The sequence below is a fragment of the Hoplias malabaricus genome, chromosome 6, assembly GCF_029633855.1.
Source record: "Hoplias malabaricus isolate fHopMal1 chromosome 6, fHopMal1.hap1, whole genome shotgun sequence".
Classification (NCBI taxonomy): domain Eukaryota; kingdom Metazoa; phylum Chordata; class Actinopteri; order Characiformes; family Erythrinidae; genus Hoplias; species Hoplias malabaricus.
Genome location: NC_089805.1, coordinates 22177021 through 22197368, shown reverse-complemented (window position 1 = coordinate 22197368; position 20348 = coordinate 22177021). Strand labels below are relative to the sequence as shown.

Genomic DNA, 20348 nt, shown 5'->3' with positions numbered 1-20348 from the left:
TATACAGTATTATATAAATATACAGTACTTTATTATTTGTTTTTCAAAGAGAATGATGCTAAAGTGCCTGTACACTTGTACAGTAAATTTCAACAGAGAAAAGTATTGTCGTAACAAAGCAGAATTTAATCATTAATGTTACTAGATCAGAAAAAAAATAACGTAAGAACATTCCAAAATCAGATACAATTGTAAAAATAAATTTAATTATTCCTGTCATGTAGCTCCAAAATCATCCTCATTGGGGTTTTCAAATTATCTTTATGAAAAGGTCTTCACTGAAAGCCAACAGAATTTCTATTCTGCCAGCCTCAAAAGCCCATCAATGACTGCTATTCATAAAAAACAAAACAAGACAAACAGCCACAATCCTTCAAAGCAAATCTCTCAGAACACCTGCAATATCAGCGTTGGCTCTGTAAAAACAAACTTTATCATCATTACCACAGTAACCGTTTGTGATAGCCTAATAAGGCTTCATTAAATACAAGCACCTGACGTGCTTGTAAAGGCATAAAGGAATCTACAGCTATGTGGCTCTTTGGCATAAGCAGTGGAAGTTAGCCAACCTATGATCTGTGATTAGGCCATGTTCAGACATGAAACTTCATACTGATATGCGTGGGACTGGTTTCTACAAAGCAATTTTCCCAAACTGAGTCAAATCACATTTTAAAGTGGTTTTAAATCTTATTCAAAGAAGATTTTAGCCCAAAACCACAATCAGGACAATCAGTGGAAATCACACACTCACACCATTATAAAAAAAAAAAAAAAAAAAAGAAGAGGTGGAACTCTCACCACTGGTGTAGTGAAGTTTGAGATGTGCGATTTTCTCTGGTGAGGGATCTTGAAGTTCTGGTAGAGCAGAATTCCATACTGCACAAAAGCAGATTTGTATTATGTGAGAAAGAATGCAAGTTATTTATGTGAAAATGTAAGTCTGCCAGAGGCAGATCTGATAAGATCTGAATTTTCTTTATTGAGATCTACTACTCATGCTTTATCATTGTAGCAATGCAGCACAACCATTTTAAATCCGTTTTCTCTCAACATCTATATTATTTTAGTCAATTTAAATTATTATATCAAATTGATATGTGGGTTTGAGAGAGAGACAGAGAGAGAAACCCTGTTAAGCCAGTTCCTATAGCTCAGTGCAAATGTGAACTGTAATATACTGAAACCTTCTGATCAAGTCTGATTTGTTTATATTAATCACACATGCAGACAGAATGTGCAATATGACAAAGTTATGGTTATGTATTATCCATATTATCATAAAAGAGAACACAATAAACCTTCTTTAATATTTTGGTATACACTGTTAATGTCATGTTTGCACAATATTTTCATGATCTGCCTTTATGTTAATGTAGACTTTTATTTGCTTTCTAAGTGCTGTTGTGGTTTGACTTTCCAGGCCACTGTGTATACTTTTTTCTGCCACAATGTAATAGAAGCAGAAGGTGGGTAACATAACAGCACACTGTGTTTCATAAATTCCCATGGGATCTAAAGCCTAATCGACTCACGCAGCAGTAGGTAATGAGTGGTGGAATATATGAAGACACTTAAAGCTTTATTGCTCCATCTAGCACATATAAAAAAAGATATAGTTATATATAGTTATATATGATATAGATATACTTAGATATAGTGAAAATGTGATATATGCATGCATTTAACCAATAACTAAATCAATATACTTTATACTATTTATTTTTATAACATTACTCATTATACCATTCTCAATTATAATTAAGATGCCCATTCTGGTCAAATTTTTCTTGTTCTTAAGCCATGAAATATATACAAATTACTCCAATATTAACATAAGGATATGTGACTGTTTGAGCTCTGGCGCCCTCCCCCACTCTATCTGTGTGTGTGTTCTCTCACTCTCTCTCTGTTTGACTTTGTGTGTGTGTGTACCTTAAGCACTCTAAAGGCTGTCATCCAACATGTTCTGCTCTGCTCATCATCAGAACACAGTATTTTCAGGTCCTTCACTTCTGTCCTGTTCTTACTTGGCTGTAAATAAAAAGCCACTCCTGAAGTCAAACCAGTCAAATATATATTTCTTGTGTCTGGCACACAAATGATTTCTCAACCAAATATCTGCTATGTGTTTGTAAAATTGGGGTCCTGACCTTTGAAAACAGGGTGACAGGGAGATATACCAAGTGTGCAAAGCAAATACTGGTGTAGTACAGTTTTAATGTTTTGAATGAATGGTGTAAATACATTTCAGTTTAGCACGACTACATATTTGGTGGCGCAACAGGTAGTTTCACTGTCACATAGCTCCTGGGGTTGTGGGTTTAAGCCCCACTTCGGGTGACAGTCTGGGGTGAGTTTGATGTGTTCTTCCCATGTCAGGGTTTCCTCAGGGTGCTCCAAGTTGGTTAAGTGGATTGGCTACTCAAAAGTGTCTACAGTGTGTGTGTGTCACGCTGCAATGGAATGGCACCCCCTGTAAGGTCACTATTAGTGATTTAAAAAAAAAAAGAATTTATTGCCTTAGATTGAATCTGTGGCACATACAGTAGATTTTTTTTGGCTAAAGATGTTCATTTTAGTGTAATATATATTGTTTTAACTGATTGATTCTGTATTACCTTAATGCAGAACTGGTAGTCTGTGGGAGCATTGTACAATTTCCTGCCGGATGTCACAGTGAACACATTAGTCTCCTCCAAGTCAGACAATAACTGCAAATGCCTGGGTTCCTGAACAACGCGAACAGAACATTATCAGCACATTTCCTTGACCAATTTATATTTATGCCTGATACTAGAATTAGATGATTAATACTACCTAATGGTCATCATGACATTTAAAAAACATCGACCAAATTTCAGAGAATATGAGTATATAAAGACCAGCAGGATGAAATCCAAATGTAGAACTCCAATAAGTTTGTGTTTGCACAGCTGTGAGTCTACTTTAAGAAGGGAATCAAATTTGACTTTCATTTCACATATCTGATGCATATCTGACCCATACTTGATCTTTCCTCTGACGTCCAAACATGTGGAATTAATTCTGTACTGGAACACACTAAGCAAACCATGTATGTTTTGCACGCATATTATCAGGATGTCACATCATTGCCAATTTAAGAAATATGGCAACTATTTTGAATGTAGATAAGCAAAATAAAACACTCAGCTTGCCTTAGATGTTCCCTTCGTGGAACAGTAGAGGCCAGAGCGACGCAAGAACATGTAAAGCTTCTTCCAGGACTTGCGGCCTGTCTCCTTTATGTAAAGGAAGCCCTGGATCTCCGGGCAGCGACTGGAATTTAAGAAATTCTGCAAAGAAGTGGAAAGTGGGAGTTATTTATTCCTAAAGGCTTTTGGATCCTATACAACAAGGCCTCACTTACTAGCTTTTTCTCTCTCTCTTTCTCTCCGTCACATGCATTAGCATACAGCCACATCTGAACAATGTGAAAGTGTATGTGTGCACACACACATACACATGCACACACACAAAGCAAGCAGAGTGACAAACAGCATTTGCCAAAAGGAAAACAGTTTGATTGCAAGGTGGGAGCTGACCTACATTCACTGGTGTCATACACTCAAGCTTCTTAGCTGAGTCATGTTTCACAGTTAAGAATGCTAAGCACAATGTAAGACAACATTAGGACTGAGACAATTAACAATGCGAATTCATAGATTAATGTGGGGGAAAAAATCTGAAAATTCATATTTAACACTATGTTGTTGACAGTAACATTCCAGCACTAGGGGAATTATCAAATCCCAAAATCTGTTCATTATTGATCATTATTGCTAGGTTATCTGGTATGGGATTCCAGCTAAAGTGATAAATTCCCTATAAAGGTTAAAATACTTTAGAAAGAAAAAGTATTAATGTAATCTTATGTAATATTTCAATAATTTAGAAGGAATTATTTTATAGATTAATGTTCAGGTTAATTTTAAGTGTGTTCTTTTGGATTTCGGTCATTTAAGACTTTGTGAGTTTTTGTTGAAAACCAACAATAATACTTGTCAACAGGCAGATTTAAGTTTAATGCACTGTATAATTGTTTTCAGTTTTTAAAGGCTCTGAAATACACGGTGACGTCCAATCCTAGGAACATTACTGAAAATGTTTCCATGTTGCATTCTTTTCTTATTTAATTAATATTTTTTTTAAATGACAAATTATGAATATAATGTTATTTGGATGAAAATATTTCTAGTCTAAAGTTCTTAGTATGTGGTATGCTCTTTTCTTGCTTTAATCAAAGCAGACTACATCACACATTTGGACAAAGAGAAGGTGCACAATCTTGAATATTTTGTCTTTATTTCCTGTATTGTTCAATTAGATTTTGCTTGTTACAATCATTCTTTGTTTTACATTCTTCAATATAATAACATTTACTACTGGATTTTTGTGTGTGAGGTGCGTAAGTCACCTGCAAAAGCTGTGATGGTGGGATTGTGCCATTGGACTCCTCACACCACGCTACCATCTGCTCTGGAAAGAAATTCTGTCAAGAGTGAAGGACACAGAAAGAGAGCTTGTTACATATGATTATTGTGCACAATGCTAGCAGTTCTCAGGTTTTATGCCATTCAAACAATGGAATTGCTACACAAACTCACTGTTCACCATTTTAGCACTCTAGCCATCTATTTCTGCTCAAAGCAGAACCATTCATTTCACAGTAATGGAAAATACTCTGCAGCATCTCAGCATGCTAACTCGCCAAGCTAATGAAGCCCAGTATGGAGTGCACTGATGAGTAGTTGCTACTCAGAGAGCCTTAGCATGAGCTCATTCTGACGTAACCCCTCCAGTGTGTATGCATGAGATCCTGCATGTTTCTCTAGTTTTCGTTAGCAGAGATCAACCCAATTTCTGTGAAAACACTGGTAAATAATAATGGCAGCTCAGGCTCTGCTAGCATAACATACTTGCATATATATATGTATGCAAACACACATGTATACTTAGAGAGAAACACTGTGGCATACAGATGGTGTCTCTTCTGAAACTTATTAGCGTGAGGTGTGCTAAGTATGTGGCTAAACTGCAGATTAACAAGACCAGGTTAAATGCCCTGCTCAAGGAGGCAGCTTCAGCACTAACCTGCAAGAGACATTACACATACCATTCTAAAGCGCTGGCTCTAGACAGATTAAGTCTGTGTCTGAACTCCACTGTTCAAACGTTTTCTATAAAAATAAACCAGTAGGCTTGCAGAAAAAAATGTATTACATTCTAAACTATGTTAGTCCTTTGCACATGTTTTTAATCACAAATAAACATGATAACGATAACAATATTACAGATGCGTCCTGAATAAAAATGGCAGATTAATCTAAAATGACCCTTTAACATCTATTTATTATGATTGTTAAAACTGAGGGTAAGGATCTAAATAGAGAAACCTCTTAAAATGCATGTAAATGGAGTATATAATTTATTTTCTCATAAATTATTTGACTGATCTAAAAAAAAACAATAAAGAAATAATGCAAAAATATATGAAACAAAATACATTATGTGATGGAAACTACAGAGGATTCAAGCACCACAAACATAAAACTTGTGAGAGTATATTTCTCACCAGGGGGCTTCTGAAGAACTCGTACTTGGCATAGTTCTTTCTGAAGAGGAACTTGCTCTCTGGAGGAATGCAGGCCTGCACCTGAACCACCAGTTCATGGTCCTCCAGGCACCTCTCTACACATGCACAAATATATAAACACACAAAAAGGCAATCAATAAGAGTAGAGAACAAAATGAGTAACATGGTCATTTTTGCTGCTGTAAATCCAGCAAATAGGTACAGAAGAAGAAAAAGCACAGGTTACAAACTGTGGCATCCCTTGAAATACTTTTGATTCCAAAATCTAGTCAGCTGAGTTTCATTTAAAGCCACTGTAAAATACACACAGAAATGCACACACAACAGCAATTCAATTCTGTCTGGGTTTCTGCTTTGATGTAGCATGGAGCAGACGTGATCCATCCAGAGTGAAGTTTTTTATATTATTATTTTTTTTTTTTGGTTGAGACTTTATTAGTGCTTGGTCTGTATTTTTGGGTCTGTTTTCGTTGCCATGATGCCTCACAAAGTTAGTAAAATGCTAGGACTCTCACAGAGCCTTCTTTGGCCTTTCGTCTATGCTACATCTTTGCCTGCTTGTGATGCTGCATTCCAAACGGAGGCAAGTGCTGCTCCAGTACTTTCCCAGGACATTGTGGTGCTGAAGTCCCAGCTGGTTCTGGCTGTGAAGCAGGAGTTGGGGACTATACTGAAGAAGTTTGGCAATACAGTCCTGTATTCATGTGTCATTTAATCATTAAGACCATTACTCTTAACAAGCAACACTGGTCAAAGAAATATTTATTATAATTTTTATACTACGAAGAATTATTAAAAATGATGTTGGTTAACTGCCTTGTAACAATATAATAAGCACAATCAGCCATTTAAGGACTTAAGTAGTAGTGATTATACCATGTTTATTGCCATTTTAAGTTTTACATCTGCCATGAACCATGGCGTAATCCATGTCACACATGACCTCACCTGGCTTTACACAACAGAATAGTCACAGGAATTATGTGGAAATTACAATGATCAGCCATAACATGACCATCTCCTTGTTTATACACTCAATGTCCATTTTCTCAGATACATTGACCCTACAGCTGGACATGTTGGCCCAACTTGTAGACGTAAAATCAGAGGGACTAAGTCATCTGTTGCTGCACAGTGCGTGTTGTTGGTCCTCTAGTTCTTAGGATGCTGTTGGGTGGATATTTTAGATTAGTGGACTATTCTCAGTCCAGCAGTGACAAAGGTTTTAAAAAACTCCAACAGCCCATTCATTAATGAATGATCAACATTAAATATAAATGTATGTATCCAGTTAAATATTCAACTAGATCAAAATCTGTAGCATCAACCTGAGCTATTGTTAAGTCAATGTTCTGGTAGGTCACTGGTCTCGGAATGGAAACAGAGGTCCATTTTTTTCCTTTAGAATTTTACCATTGGCCTGCATCCTAGTTTTGGGGTCAAGTGAAATGGGTCTGTGCTTTGGACTAGAAATAAAACTGCAGGTCTCACTGGGACCTGACCTTAGTCTCACAACACAAACTCTCTTCTAATAAGAGCTCAGCTACCTGTATATATTTCTGTGTTTGCATGTATGTGTGTGTGTGTGTGTGTGTGTGTGTGTGTGTGTGTGTGTGTGAGTGTGAGTGTGTGAGAGAGAGAGAGCACAAAAAGCTGGAAATTGAGTCAGAGAAAGAAAATGGAGAGAGACAGACTGAGACAAAGGAAAAAAGAAAAAGAAAACGCAGACAGCCTCAGTATTAGCTCTGTCTATTCATATGAGACATATGCCTCAGGGCACAGCTAAAATAAATAGAAAATGTATTTGTGTGTGTGTGTTTGTTTAAGGGAGAGTAGGTGAATTTGATGCACCCTCAATGTGTATTACAGAATATAGATTGCTTAACTAAATCTAGTCCTACGTTTTTATGTACATCGTGTACAATTGTGCTCCAGTATTGCAGACGGACAACTCCACCCTGCCCCCCAACACAAAATTCGAGACAGAGAGGGAGAGAGGGAGAGAGAGAGGGAGAGAGAGAGAGAGAGAAAGGAAAGCATTGCAGGGAGATGAGGTCATGTATTTAGCTTGATTGCATTGAGCAGTAGGCTGATCAGAGTGCAGTCCAGGAGCGTCGCAGCTAATGGCTTATGTAAGATGAACGCTGCTGGAAGGTTCCTGTAACGTTAAGCAAGCGTTAGCACCCAGATGAAATCTAAAGTGTCTTGAACTAACGGAAACGCAGCCGACTGCACTGCACACAATGCTAGCATAACCAGCAGCCCCAGCCAATGGGGAGTCAGCTGACCAAAATAAGACCACACCCCCATCAGCAAATGGTGACATCATAGTATGGAAGCCCTGTTCAGAAAGGTTTCTGTTTTGCAACACTATGAACAAGATTTGGGCCTAATTACTGGTGGTGAAAATTTGATTACATGCTCAAAAAAAACAAACAAACAAAATACTACAAACTACAGTTGCACTGCCATCCAACACAAAAAAAAATGTGGTTAGCAACCAACTGTTACACTTACCCATTTTACAAAAATCTAGCTTGTTAACTTTAGGCTACTTTAGATGAACATTAGTAACTTTATATTTAGCCAATTCTCCCAATTGTCACAATAGCCTTGCACACTACATGTTAATGCCAACATTAAAATGTGATCTCCAACATCATGAGTTGGTGTTGTGTACTGAATAAGATGACGCTGCTCTTCACTACTCAGGTAAACACACTATTTGATACCAAGAATCCTTAGGCATACTGCATTTTCCTATATCTTTAACATGATAAAAATTGTAAATAGCTTTGTATATTTTGTAAATATTAACAATAAACAAAAAGATGGTCAAAAAATAAGGTTTTATCCACCCCTAGACAAGCAATAGTGTCATGGTTGGGACATTCTTCTTTGGCTCCATCTTCGTGTCGATGGGGGTGGGGAGGCAGGGCTTTAATCTGTAATCGGACTGAGAAATGAACGGCACAACACGTGTCCTCATTGATCAGCATCCAGATTAGTGACTAATTCCTTCTCAGCCATCAGTCTTCCTCCTCGATCTCTTCTCTTTCATGCTAGGTTTCCTCTCCTTTTTGTTAAGCCTTTCAAACTACTAAACCTTCTATTTTTACACTTTATATGCATTTTTAAAAGCCATAGCTTATATAGTACAAAAGTTCAAAATTATGAGTGCAAATTATAGAATACATAGATTGAAAATACAATAAATTAGGACTCTGTTTGTGTGCGTGTGTGTCTTGTATAAAGGTGATTGCATGTAGATTGAGCTCTCTGAGCCTTGCAAATGATTTGACAGATTTGCTGCAGGAAAAAGCTTTAACTCTCTCATTAAAACACACAGCATTTAAGCTAAACCCTAAGCCTTATCAAAACTTTATCTTCGACAACCAAACAGAAATGATTATTGCAATTGTAACCAACATTTTTTTTTTGGTGAAAATATTTTGAGAGTATATGTGAAATTTTAGTTTGGCTGGAGTGAGTCAGGAGTTAGAAAAGTGTGAGAATATCAAGCGTATCTCCAGTGTTACACACAGTTTGCTTTCAAAAGGAGCCTCCATTTACAATGAATGAATGTTCTCAATAAACTTAATCCCTTTCTTGGAACACAAAGTTACAGCCTATTACTGGTGTTTTGACTTACAAGAAACATATTTATGTAGACATTTTTTAAATATTTCTAATTGCATTTCAATAAAAAAACTATCTACACATGTCTTTTGGCTTTTATAATAATTAAGATATAAATTCATTATCTTTAACTACTTCATCATGTTCATGGTCATGGTGCGTCAGAAGTCGACTCGGAATGATTGGACACAAGGCAGGAACATGCCCAGAATGGGATGCCAATCCATCACAGGGCATCACACACTCAAACCTATGTGTAATTTTACACAGACAATTTACCTACCAACATGCTGACCCTAAAGTAAAATATTGCTCATATAAGTCTCATGTCTTTGCCATGGCGATTTTGTAAAGTCAGAAGCATTTGTACTGGTGCACAAGTTAGCTGACCCTGCATTTTTTATTTATATATATATATATATATATATATATATATATATATATATATATATATATATATATTTTTTTTTTTTTAACATGGGCATGACAATTTTATCCTGAACTTACCAAGTCCAAGCAATGGATGATGCTCCACTAAAGTCCAGCAGTTGTCATCCAGGCAGTGGCTCTTATAGACCAGGAGCTGACACACGTCTCTGGCCGTCATATCAGCAGGAATTTCCACCACTTTTCCAACACCATCCTCACCGAAAACCTTGATAATCTGGACAAAACACAAAGAGACACATATAACACATACATACACACATCTGACACAGCTCTAGAAAATGTTACTGAAGCTCACTCAGCAAAGTGAATCTAGTTCCTGTATATATACACAACTGTAAATATAACAAATTTCCTCTTTGGAAGACAAAGAAATATTATCTGCTTTATCAGTTATCTGTACCTAGGAAGAGACTCCAACACCATTGTTTCTAAACAGCTTTTTTTTTCTCTAAAAATATATTTTTTTGAAACCACGTTATAAAGCCAAGTCAGTGTTTAGTGCAAATTGTAAAACTATATTACCAATAAAGTATATAATTTGCACACAAATCACTGCACGTATCACCAAAATGATGTGGTTAAAAAGTATTAGACTAACTTTACTAGAAAAGCATACAAGACAATATTGCTTGGCAGATGAACCACTTAGTGTGACTATAAAAAACCATTATTTTGTGCACTGGTGTATTTTATCACATACATTTTTTTAGCATTTTGTAAAAGTAACAAGTCGTGAATTATAATGACTTTACAACAGTTAAAGGTAAAGTTAAAGTATGGTAAAATCATTCCAAATAACACACTGCCATTTATTGATTTTTCTTTAATTTAATATGCTTGTTACAGTCAGATCAACCCCTTAGACTTTCAGAAACCAATATGCTAACATTCACAAATACAGAACTTGAATATTAGTTCCATAATACAATCTTATTATTATTATTCACTTATTATCCTATTTTACAATAACTTTAAAAGTTCAAGTGCCTACTGGCATTCTTTCTGAATATACATTTACATAGTTATTTGTGTGTGAGAGCACATCTCTTTTGTCCTCAACTGTATATTAATGGTTACAGATCACGTTTAGACATAGCCTGGCATTGCGTGCTAAGAAGTGTGAGTATCTCTCTCTCTCTTTCACTCTCTCACTCTCTCACGTCTGAGACCTAGAACTGCCTCTTGTTGCCAACAGTCTAGATCACTGAAACAATTTTAAGTCTCATATTTATAATTCTTTAAACATGTGAATACACATACACACAATTGCTGTAAATGACAGTAAAAAATTACCCAACATGCCCACTTTTACAAATATATATATACCCATATCCCCTATTCTCTTGTACTTCTCCCTATATATATATATATATATATATATATATATATATATATATATATATATATATATATATATATATATATATGTGTGTGTGTGTGTGTGTGTGTGTGTGTGTGTGTGAGAGAGAGAGAGAAATAGTTTAAACCTTAAAAAAATAAATAAATATATACATAATCATAAACTTATATGCACACAGTGCAATACAAATACTTACAGCTGTACTTTCTCTTTCAGGTAAATCAAATTAAGTCATGTTAATGCAGTCATCTATAGGCCATGGAAAGTAATCACTTGGCTAAGTTCTAGGCTTATACATTGCAGAAGTATATAAAGTAATTGTAAAGATGTTAAAGTGTATGTAATGTTAGCCTTAGAGTCTAATGTAAATGATCAGCCTTACCTCTACTGCCTGGTAGAGGCAGCAGTCCGGAGAACACGATGGCATTTTCACACTGAACCAACCTTCTCTCGCTCACACAGAGAGAGAGAGAAGCGAGGGAGGGAGAAAGAGAGAGAGAGAAGCGAGGGAGGGAGAAAGAGAGAGAGAGAGAGAGAGAGAGAGAGAGAGGGTGAGGGTGAGGGAGAGGGAAGAGAGAGCTAGAGAGAGTGAGAAGATGGAAGGGGGAGGGGTTGGAGGGAAGGAGGAAAGGAACGGCTGAGATAGGAGTTGGGGAGAAGGGTGAGATTTGCTGGAAAGAGTAGTGACAGGAAGGAAGGACTGGAAAAAATACGAGAACAAAAGAGGGAGGGAGGGAGAAAGGTAGAAAGAGAGAGAGAGAGAGAGAGAGACTGCCGGTGAACAGTCTGTACTGCAACTGCACGCTACTCCATTTCAACTGGATTAAGCTGTGTGGAATTGACACCTCCAGCAGTGTGTGTGTGTGTTTGTGTGTGTGCCAGAGGGATTTTAAGGCCACAGGAACGAGCACCTATTCAGTACCTTACATTGATGGAACAAAATATCCCACCTCCAAAATGGTACATTTATAAGAAGTAAAACATTTATATTTTATTGTAAGTTAATTTAAAAATAATTTACCCCCCACCCCATCAAAAAAAAGTTAGCATGAGATCCATTCTCACACACTGTAAAATATGTTAACACACACACAGTACAAAAAATACATAAATAAATAAATAAAAATCAGAGACCACCCTTCCTTTCCAGGCAATTCAGCTATAAAAAAATCACTATTTTTTTTTTTTTTTTTGCCAATGTGCTTTTATGCATTTGATTTTGTCATAACCACAGTATGTAGTTGCCTGTAGTATTTTGGGGTCTAGACTCATCAATCCAAAATCATATCTTACACATCCTTTCAGACCCACAATGTTGAATTGTTCTCTCAGAGTAAAAGGTTAGAAATAAATATCTGTGGATGATTTCCAGATCTCATAATGAAACGTGGAGCTTGATTTTCTCCAGTCTAGCAGTGTTGATGCTTTTGTGTTTTATATCTGATGTGGACTGTTTTGGTCTTGCATGGATCGCCATTTCTGCTTCTTCATAACACGGAAATATATATAAGAGAGAAATTCTTGTTTGACTGGAAACTGAGTAAACAACATGATGGCTGACAAATGCTTTCAGACACTGTGTCAATTAAATAGTCTTTTTTTAGTATTTTACTCTCTGAAAATATAAAAACAAAGAAAGGTATGGCTAAAATTTCTTGAAATAAATAAGTATATGACTTTGAAGATGGTTTGTTCCAACAGTGACTATATACAGTATGTGTTTCTGTGTATCAGGGCACATGATTTTCTCTCTCTCTCTAACATACACACACTCCAATTGGGATAACAGATATTAAGAGCAAAAGTATATCTGCTGCAATCATTCTGCTCTCTCTGTACACACCAAACTTTGTGTTGGCTCTCTGTAAAACTTTTAAATTCTCTCTGCTTCTCTGAAAGCCCTGAGAGCGACCCCCACATCTTCACTCTCACCACACACACACACACACACACACACACATACACACATACACACATACACACATACACACATACACACACACACAGATTTAGACCTTTTTTCAGACTATTTCTCCCCTGAAGTTTGGCTTTGAACTACTCGGCCAAAATAAACCTCTCCATCTCTCTTTCTGAGAAGTCAGCATATTAAGACATTACTGCTCTCTTTCTTATGCTCTGTCTCCCCTCACACACACACACAATCCAAATTGTACACTCCTATATCCCTGCAATGAACAATTGTTTAGGCTTCATATACTCAACATCTGTTAAGACCAGTACAAGCAGCTGAAATGTATGTTGAGTAGGCAACAAGGCCAAAATATTTTACATCAGCGCATACACACACGCACAGCCTTAAGCTGCAAGAGAACAATATCGTGTAATCTGATTCAACACTTAGCAGCGAAAGGCGTTGTGGTGGGTGGGGGGGGGGGTATGTATGTGGGGTGAGTTGGCCATCCTCTTTCATAGTAGCAAACAAACATTTGCAGAGCATTGGTAAAACACCCTCTTTAGGTTTTGCATACGCTCTCCTCATTGTTGCAAATGCACCTGTGGGTCACAAAACGCTTTCCCAAGGGTGTTTGCTTAGGGCTGTGCAAATGTATAGCCTTAGTCACATGACTGCTAGCAAACGTTTGCCTAGGATTGGACGAGTCATCCTTCTCGTGTGGGTCATGTGGGAGGGAGCAGCCGTTGCTTAAACCTCTAATAAAGGGTTTTCAAATGTTCCGAAGGTCATGTAGCAGTCAGTCAAAGTAGCTGTTAGGAGATATCTGGGAGGTGCTATAGGGTTGCTAGGTTGCCTGTTGGTTTTATTGTCCGTTACAAGAGGTGGGACTGGTTATTTGAGCTTGGACCCCAATTCATGTCATGGATGGGTCATTTCAGCATGGTTCTCTCTCCTGATGATGTTTCAAAAACCACAATTTGTAATCTTGAAAGCTACAAAGCATAACTTTAAGTTAAACTGTACTTGTGTTAAATGCATGTGTGTTTAATGAGGACAGCTGCCCATACAAAGATTAACACATTTTATTAACTGAAATGCCATCCGCTTTGCGTCACTAATACAGCTAAAACTACTCTTGTGGTTGTTCTTGTTTATGTTGGTTTAGAGGTCTGAAAGTACATTCATATAGGCTTTTTGGTGCACGTCATGCCTTTGGAATCTAGCAATTATCTAACCGAGCTTAACAAATATATTTAACACATCACATTAATTAAATCATTTTAAAATACAGAATGTAAAACAGAGTCTTAAACCTTATTGACTCTTTGGCATTGGGTCTGGTAAGATACAGCAATTGTCTTAAGGTTCAATATCATACCTTAAAAGGTTTCTCTACGTTCATTTTGTGTGTGTATTCTCCTCTGTGACAAGCAACTCACATAAAACTAAATGATATGTAACTGCTCCTAAATTTTTAATATGTCATTTGGATTTACTTTGACAGCAAGATTTGATTGATAATCAATGCAACTACATATACTAAAATTTTTGCCACTTTCATGCTTCACTTAGGTAGTGGCAATTAAACACAGGTCACAGATATTTATAAGTTTTAATTTGTAACTCTACTATGCTATAGTGTTGAAAAAGGCCATAACATTCCACATCATTGTACATATATAGGCCTATAACACTGGGAGAAGTTACCTAAGCACAGAGACAGGTTTACTCAGCATTTTTGCGTGTGCGAAAGCAGAAGGAATGCAGGTAATGTAATACTGAGTCATAATCAGACTCATGTGTGTCTGAGGGGCCAAGGCTGCTAGTGTGTGTGTGTGTGTTTGTGTGTGTATCTATGTGTGTGAGAGAGAATGTGTGAGAGAGAGAGAGAGAGAGAGAGAGAGAGAGAGAGAGAGAGAGAGAGAGAGAAATGTCTTCTATGTTAACCAGCACCAGACACAGTTTCTGATGAGGATGTAGGCATACTGTGTGTGTGTGGATTTTACATGCACACTATAGCCCTGTGTGTCACAGTAAATCCCCAGGTTAAGTGGGGTCAGAGTTTTCTGATGGGGTGTGTGTGTGAGAGAGAGAGAGAGAGAGAGAGAGAGAAAGAGAGAGAGAGTGTCTCTCTTTAAAAGCCTCAGCAAAAGCATACATTCCACCAAAAGGAGCTCCAACCTCAGAGAACGATGCACTCCATAAAGCACTTAGAAATGTCCTTTACTTAGTGAGATCACTTAAAAAACCTTAAGTCTAATAATTTGGTAATCTTTTCAGTCAGGACTAATAATCACATTTCAACTGCCACTCAAACAAACATCACTTTATTGTAAAGTATATCCCAGAATAATTTGAAACAAGACCAATGAAAGCCTCAAGATACAGAAGGTCAGATTTTGTGCAACTTTTTAATACACAGGACCACAAAAATATCCTTTCACCCATTATTTATGTAATTTCCAGTCAAGAATTGGACCTACATTGAATGATGAAAAGTTGAAATGAAAATTAACCTGCAACAGAATGATGAAAATAGAAAAAGCTGTTAGTTGTGAAACATGGTGGTGGTATGGATCATTGCTTAGATATGTCTGGCTGCCAGAGCAATAGTTTCTCCAGCTAGCAAGACAAATCTGGGCTGATTCCGGCTGCACGTTGGCACTGACAGCTGTCAAGTCGATTGCCATTGCAGTTAGCACACTACACTGATCAGAGCATTTTATTAAATATTGCATATTAATCTTACTTGGCCCACATCTAAAAATAAAAGACAATACTCTTAACTGTCTGGAAAAAGAAGTAAAAAGTGTTAAATAAACAGAATCATTATTTTAACTTGTTAAATGCAATACAGTTATAGGTAAGCTTTGTTAAAATTGTATAATTTAAGAAAATTGATGTAATGACTGAGACAAAGGACAGAAATAATTATGATAAATATCGCAAGTTAGGGAGGAAATTTTTATTTAAGCTTTTAAAGACGACTGTGACCGCGGCACGTGAGCAGCTCTCACCGGCCTCAGGTAACAGCTTCTTCTTGTAAGTATTTCAATTTAAAAGCATTCTTTCACTACTCTGCACAACAAGGACTGCAGGTCCTTGTTGTCCAGGCTACCAGAGAGGAGGATACAGTTGATGTTGCCATCATTGTTGATGGCAGTGAGGTATTGACAATATGTGACAACACAGCAGAGGCTTGCAAACTGTTGATGGAAATGATGTAAACCATGAATCTGAGCCTAAGTGTCAAATGTGTACTTCCACAAGTTTGAGGAAACTCAAACTATTGTAAAGTACCCTTGTGCAATATAGAAACTCTTTTTCTCTCTCTCTCTTTTTTTTTATATATATATATAACTGTTCCAAACCTACTGGTGAAATGTTTCTTTTTGGATTTTAACCCTTTTGCTATTTAGCCTTATGGCCTTAGTGTAGTACATAAATTTCATATTTTTAAAGAAAATGTAAAAAGGCAGTTCTTAGGGTGTAAAACCAATTATGTTTCTTAGAAAAACAGTATTTGAATGTTAATTGGATTTAGGAAATCATGACACTGCCAATTTCAAATGCCAGTTACAAATGTATTTTCTATTTATTGATTTTATATACTGTTTGTATACATTGCAATTGCTGTATATTTACATTTTTTCAAGGTTGTATGAAAAACACTTACTGATCAGATTGCATTGCTTTAAAATGTATATATGTAAGTTGTTATTTAATAAAGCAATCATTTCTCCATGAACCTGATTCTATCCTTTTCTGAGGGATAGGAGGGGGTGGGGGCGTATATAAGGAAATGAACTATTACATCCGGTAATGAGCAAGATCTCGGCTGAGTCTGGCTCTTATGGTGTACTTCTGGCTCAAACTCGGTCATGGTCCAGTTATCGCAATTTAATTATGGTTTGCCAGACTAGGCAACACTCAGCCGAGCCTGGGCCGAGAGTGTCCCAGTCTCGGGCCAGAACTGTCGGCCAGCACTACGGCCATACATCACGGCTGAGACAATGCAGACTCCGCGTGCCGAAATTGGGCAGAGTGTTTTTGTTCCGGCATGCGTGATTCGGCCTGAGTGTGGGCAGGTACCATTTTGCTAGCTGGGTCAGTTCTTATTACTAAAGTAGTATGAGGAATGATTCTGCTATATACAAACACACCTTTGTTGCTCATATTAAAAAAAACAAATAAATAAAACATTAGAGCAGAGGAAAAAGTCTACTCAAATAGTATCTATGTTGTTTCTCAAAACATTTCCATATCCTTGCTTACCCCATTTCAACATGCTTTTCACTTACTGGATACAAGGCAAAATGACCCTAAAACAAACATTGTTCCTTGCCGACCTTGAAACATTGCTTGCAAAATATTAGAAACCAAATTTTTAAATTTAACATTTAAATTTAGGCTTTTGTATCAGCAGTGATGTATATAATAATTCTGCTACATGTGTGTGCATATATAAAGAAAACATCAGTAAAGCCAATATGATTTGCCCAATATAAATGTAAACACCCTCCAATTAAACCTGATTTCCTAAACTGTTACCTCACATTATACTCAATGAAACGAACTAAAACTGTCATTGTAATCAACAGGGCTGAAATTGTGCAGTTGAACAGTGTTTTGGGATTAATAATGTTATGCTATTTCATATTTCATATTAAATACTCTTAGAAAATATCTGCAAGAATTAAAATCTACACCACAAGTAGAATTATCATGAAATTTATTACCAGACTAAAGTTAATTCATTACAAAATACACTTACATAGTCAGTCAATCTCTCTTTCATTCTCTCCCACAAGGTGGGAGGAAAAAACACAGAATATTTAAAACAATATATATATATATATATATATATATATATATATATATATATATATATATATATATATATATATATATATATACACACATACACATGTGTGTGTGTGTGCGTGTGTGCGTGTTATGTTTCTTGGTTCCACAAAAAAGTATTTGTATAGATTATTTGTGACTCAATACTAAGATAGTGCTGTTGCAAATATCAAAAATTTACATCTAAACAAGCCTGTTTGTGTTCAGTTATTGTAAATTATCATTAAATAAATGTTCACCTGTATTAATAACAAGGGCACAACGTGTGTTTGATGCAAAACACGAGAGCACTCCCTTGCAGTGCAGCATCTAAATGTGAGTATGTGAGAAATGATTCCCCCGGTGGTCAATACTATCTGGCTGTTGAGTCGCAGTTTCTCTCCAGCAGATTCAGCGCAGACTTGTTTTGTTCTTTTCTTAGCAAATATTAGGCTAAACAACACTTCAGTCATTTTAGACATATTTCCAAAATATCTGTGATAAATGTTGCATTGGTCTAATGTATTATTTATACGGTTTAAACTAAAAGAAACTTTCATTAACAACAAATAGAATATATATATATATATATATATATATATATATATATATATATATATATATATATATATATATATATATATATATATATAGTCACACTGTACATATTACACAAATTTGACCTTACATGGCATGTCCACTTTAACATGTGCAACATCTCTAATATAATAATAAATAATTCCCTTCCTGAATATAAATATGGATGGCCACAATTACAACCAGCGCATATAGTTTCTGCCCTTACCAACATTAACCATGGTTTTACTCTGGTATTTTTTAGTAACCATAGTTAATGCATACATATAGTTAACCATTCCACATAGCAGGCGACTCCGATCCGGATCCGTTTATCCTCCAGCAGATTCGCATAACAGTCAGCTACAGTTAACGGATACAATCCGGATCCAGTCCGGGTTCTATTTGTGAATCTAATCTCTGACGTGTCACTGATTTGAGGCTGCATGTGGCCCGGAGTCACTGCGCGGATCGGAGCCGCACTCAACTGAATTAAAGCCTAGGCACCAGCTCTATGAAAGTGTCAAACAAATAAATACAGTGGAACTTGAGTTCCTAACTTGTGTTTATTGATAGTCAGAAAACATGTTATTTCTTACTAATTCAAGGAATACGGTTTAAAAGACCGTTGCCCCCCCAACGGTGTTCGGAAACTCCAATAGGCGTCTTGCCTGTGACGTCGATGGTGGACAACGATTCTTGAAGCTTCACTTAATTTAATGCAAAATGACGAAAAGGTGTGTTGTTTTTGGCTGCAATCATTCAATGTACAGTGGGACATCTGTGCACAAATAGCGAGCTCGGTTTTTTCCGTCAAATTAATTAAATTGTCTGTTTTAAAGCAAATTAAGCATAGTATTTTAATTTTAATTCATACTTATATATGTCAGTAACTAAAATACTGTGAAATAGTAACAGTCGGATTTTTGTTAATTTAACTGTTTATAATCGCCTTTTACGATATGAACTGCTTAAGAAAGAACAAGTCTCATCAAATAAAGATGGTGAGACACTTTTTTAACGCCTTCCAGATGTTTAAACGCAATGTTAGCTATCGGAAGATTTCCAAAACTAGCCTTATTGCTGATATGAAACGACAATAATATTAATAATTAATAATATCTCTGTATGAACTTACTTTGGTAAAAATAATTAAAAGCAGTATCAGCTAAATATGTATCAGTTAACTGCTGTTGTACCTAATTACTTTTTTCCTCTTTAAACAAAAGAAACCAAGCTCAGTAACATTAGCATACTGCTAATGAGAAGTTTCACTTATGAAATTCAGTATTATCATGTAAAATATATATTATAATAAAAATATAGTCTATATAATAATAATCTATTTAATACATTACCTATACAAATTATTATTATATCATGCATACATTATATGCCTTTCCCCCTAACTCCTAAATCCACTGCCGTATATGGTGCAATTCGCATTGTGTGAAACAATTAAATGTAAGTTCAAGCCCTAGTAGGGCATTTAAACATCAGTCTTGCAAGAAATCACATATCTCAACAACATTTAAGTATCTCTAACAGTGTTGTAATTCTTTGTGTGCAAAACTGCATGTAGAACACAACACATTTCCATTTCACGACAGATATTTCCCTCAGTGTAAAAGTTAGCTTACCGGTTAGCTTCCTTTTTTCTGAGGGGAAAATCTACCGCCATTGTAATCCTTACATGTAGAGTACGGATACCAACACAGGACAAACGTAATCTCATTGTGAACCTCTCAAAACCACTGGCAAATGTTCTCTTCTCGCCCTGCAGATAATCCTGAGAGAGCAGCTCACCTTGCTGATGGAGGGCTATGGGTTGGCAATACTTGTCCAATGTAGGACAAAGCTGAGGTTTTCTATTGCCTGATTTTCTTGAAAAAATTACCACACTATTTTTTTCCTTTACATTCATAGTGAATGCAATTTCATATGACATA

The 20348-nt window shown here is 36.3% G+C and overlaps 1 protein-coding gene across 4 annotated transcripts in view; it reads right to left on the bottom strand.

Moving 5' to 3' along the window:
* LOC136699237 (growth factor receptor-bound protein 10-like) overlaps positions 1-20348 on the bottom strand; it is an 89807-nt gene that overhangs the window by 9214 nt on the left and 60245 nt on the right. For all 4 annotated transcript variants that reach the window (XM_066673785.1, XM_066673787.1, XM_066673784.1 and 1 more), the window contains 7 exons: positions 9764-9920; positions 5597-5712; positions 4439-4513; positions 3180-3317; positions 2622-2732; positions 1936-2034; positions 802-879 (listed from right to left, as the gene is read on the bottom strand). In XM_066673785.1, the coding sequence (XP_066529882.1) occupies positions 802-879; positions 1936-2034; positions 2622-2732; positions 3180-3317; positions 4439-4513; positions 5597-5712; positions 9764-9920 (774 nt within the window). The remainder of the gene's footprint in view (positions 1-801; positions 880-1935; positions 2035-2621; positions 2733-3179; positions 3318-4438; positions 4514-5596; positions 5713-9763; positions 9921-20348) is intronic.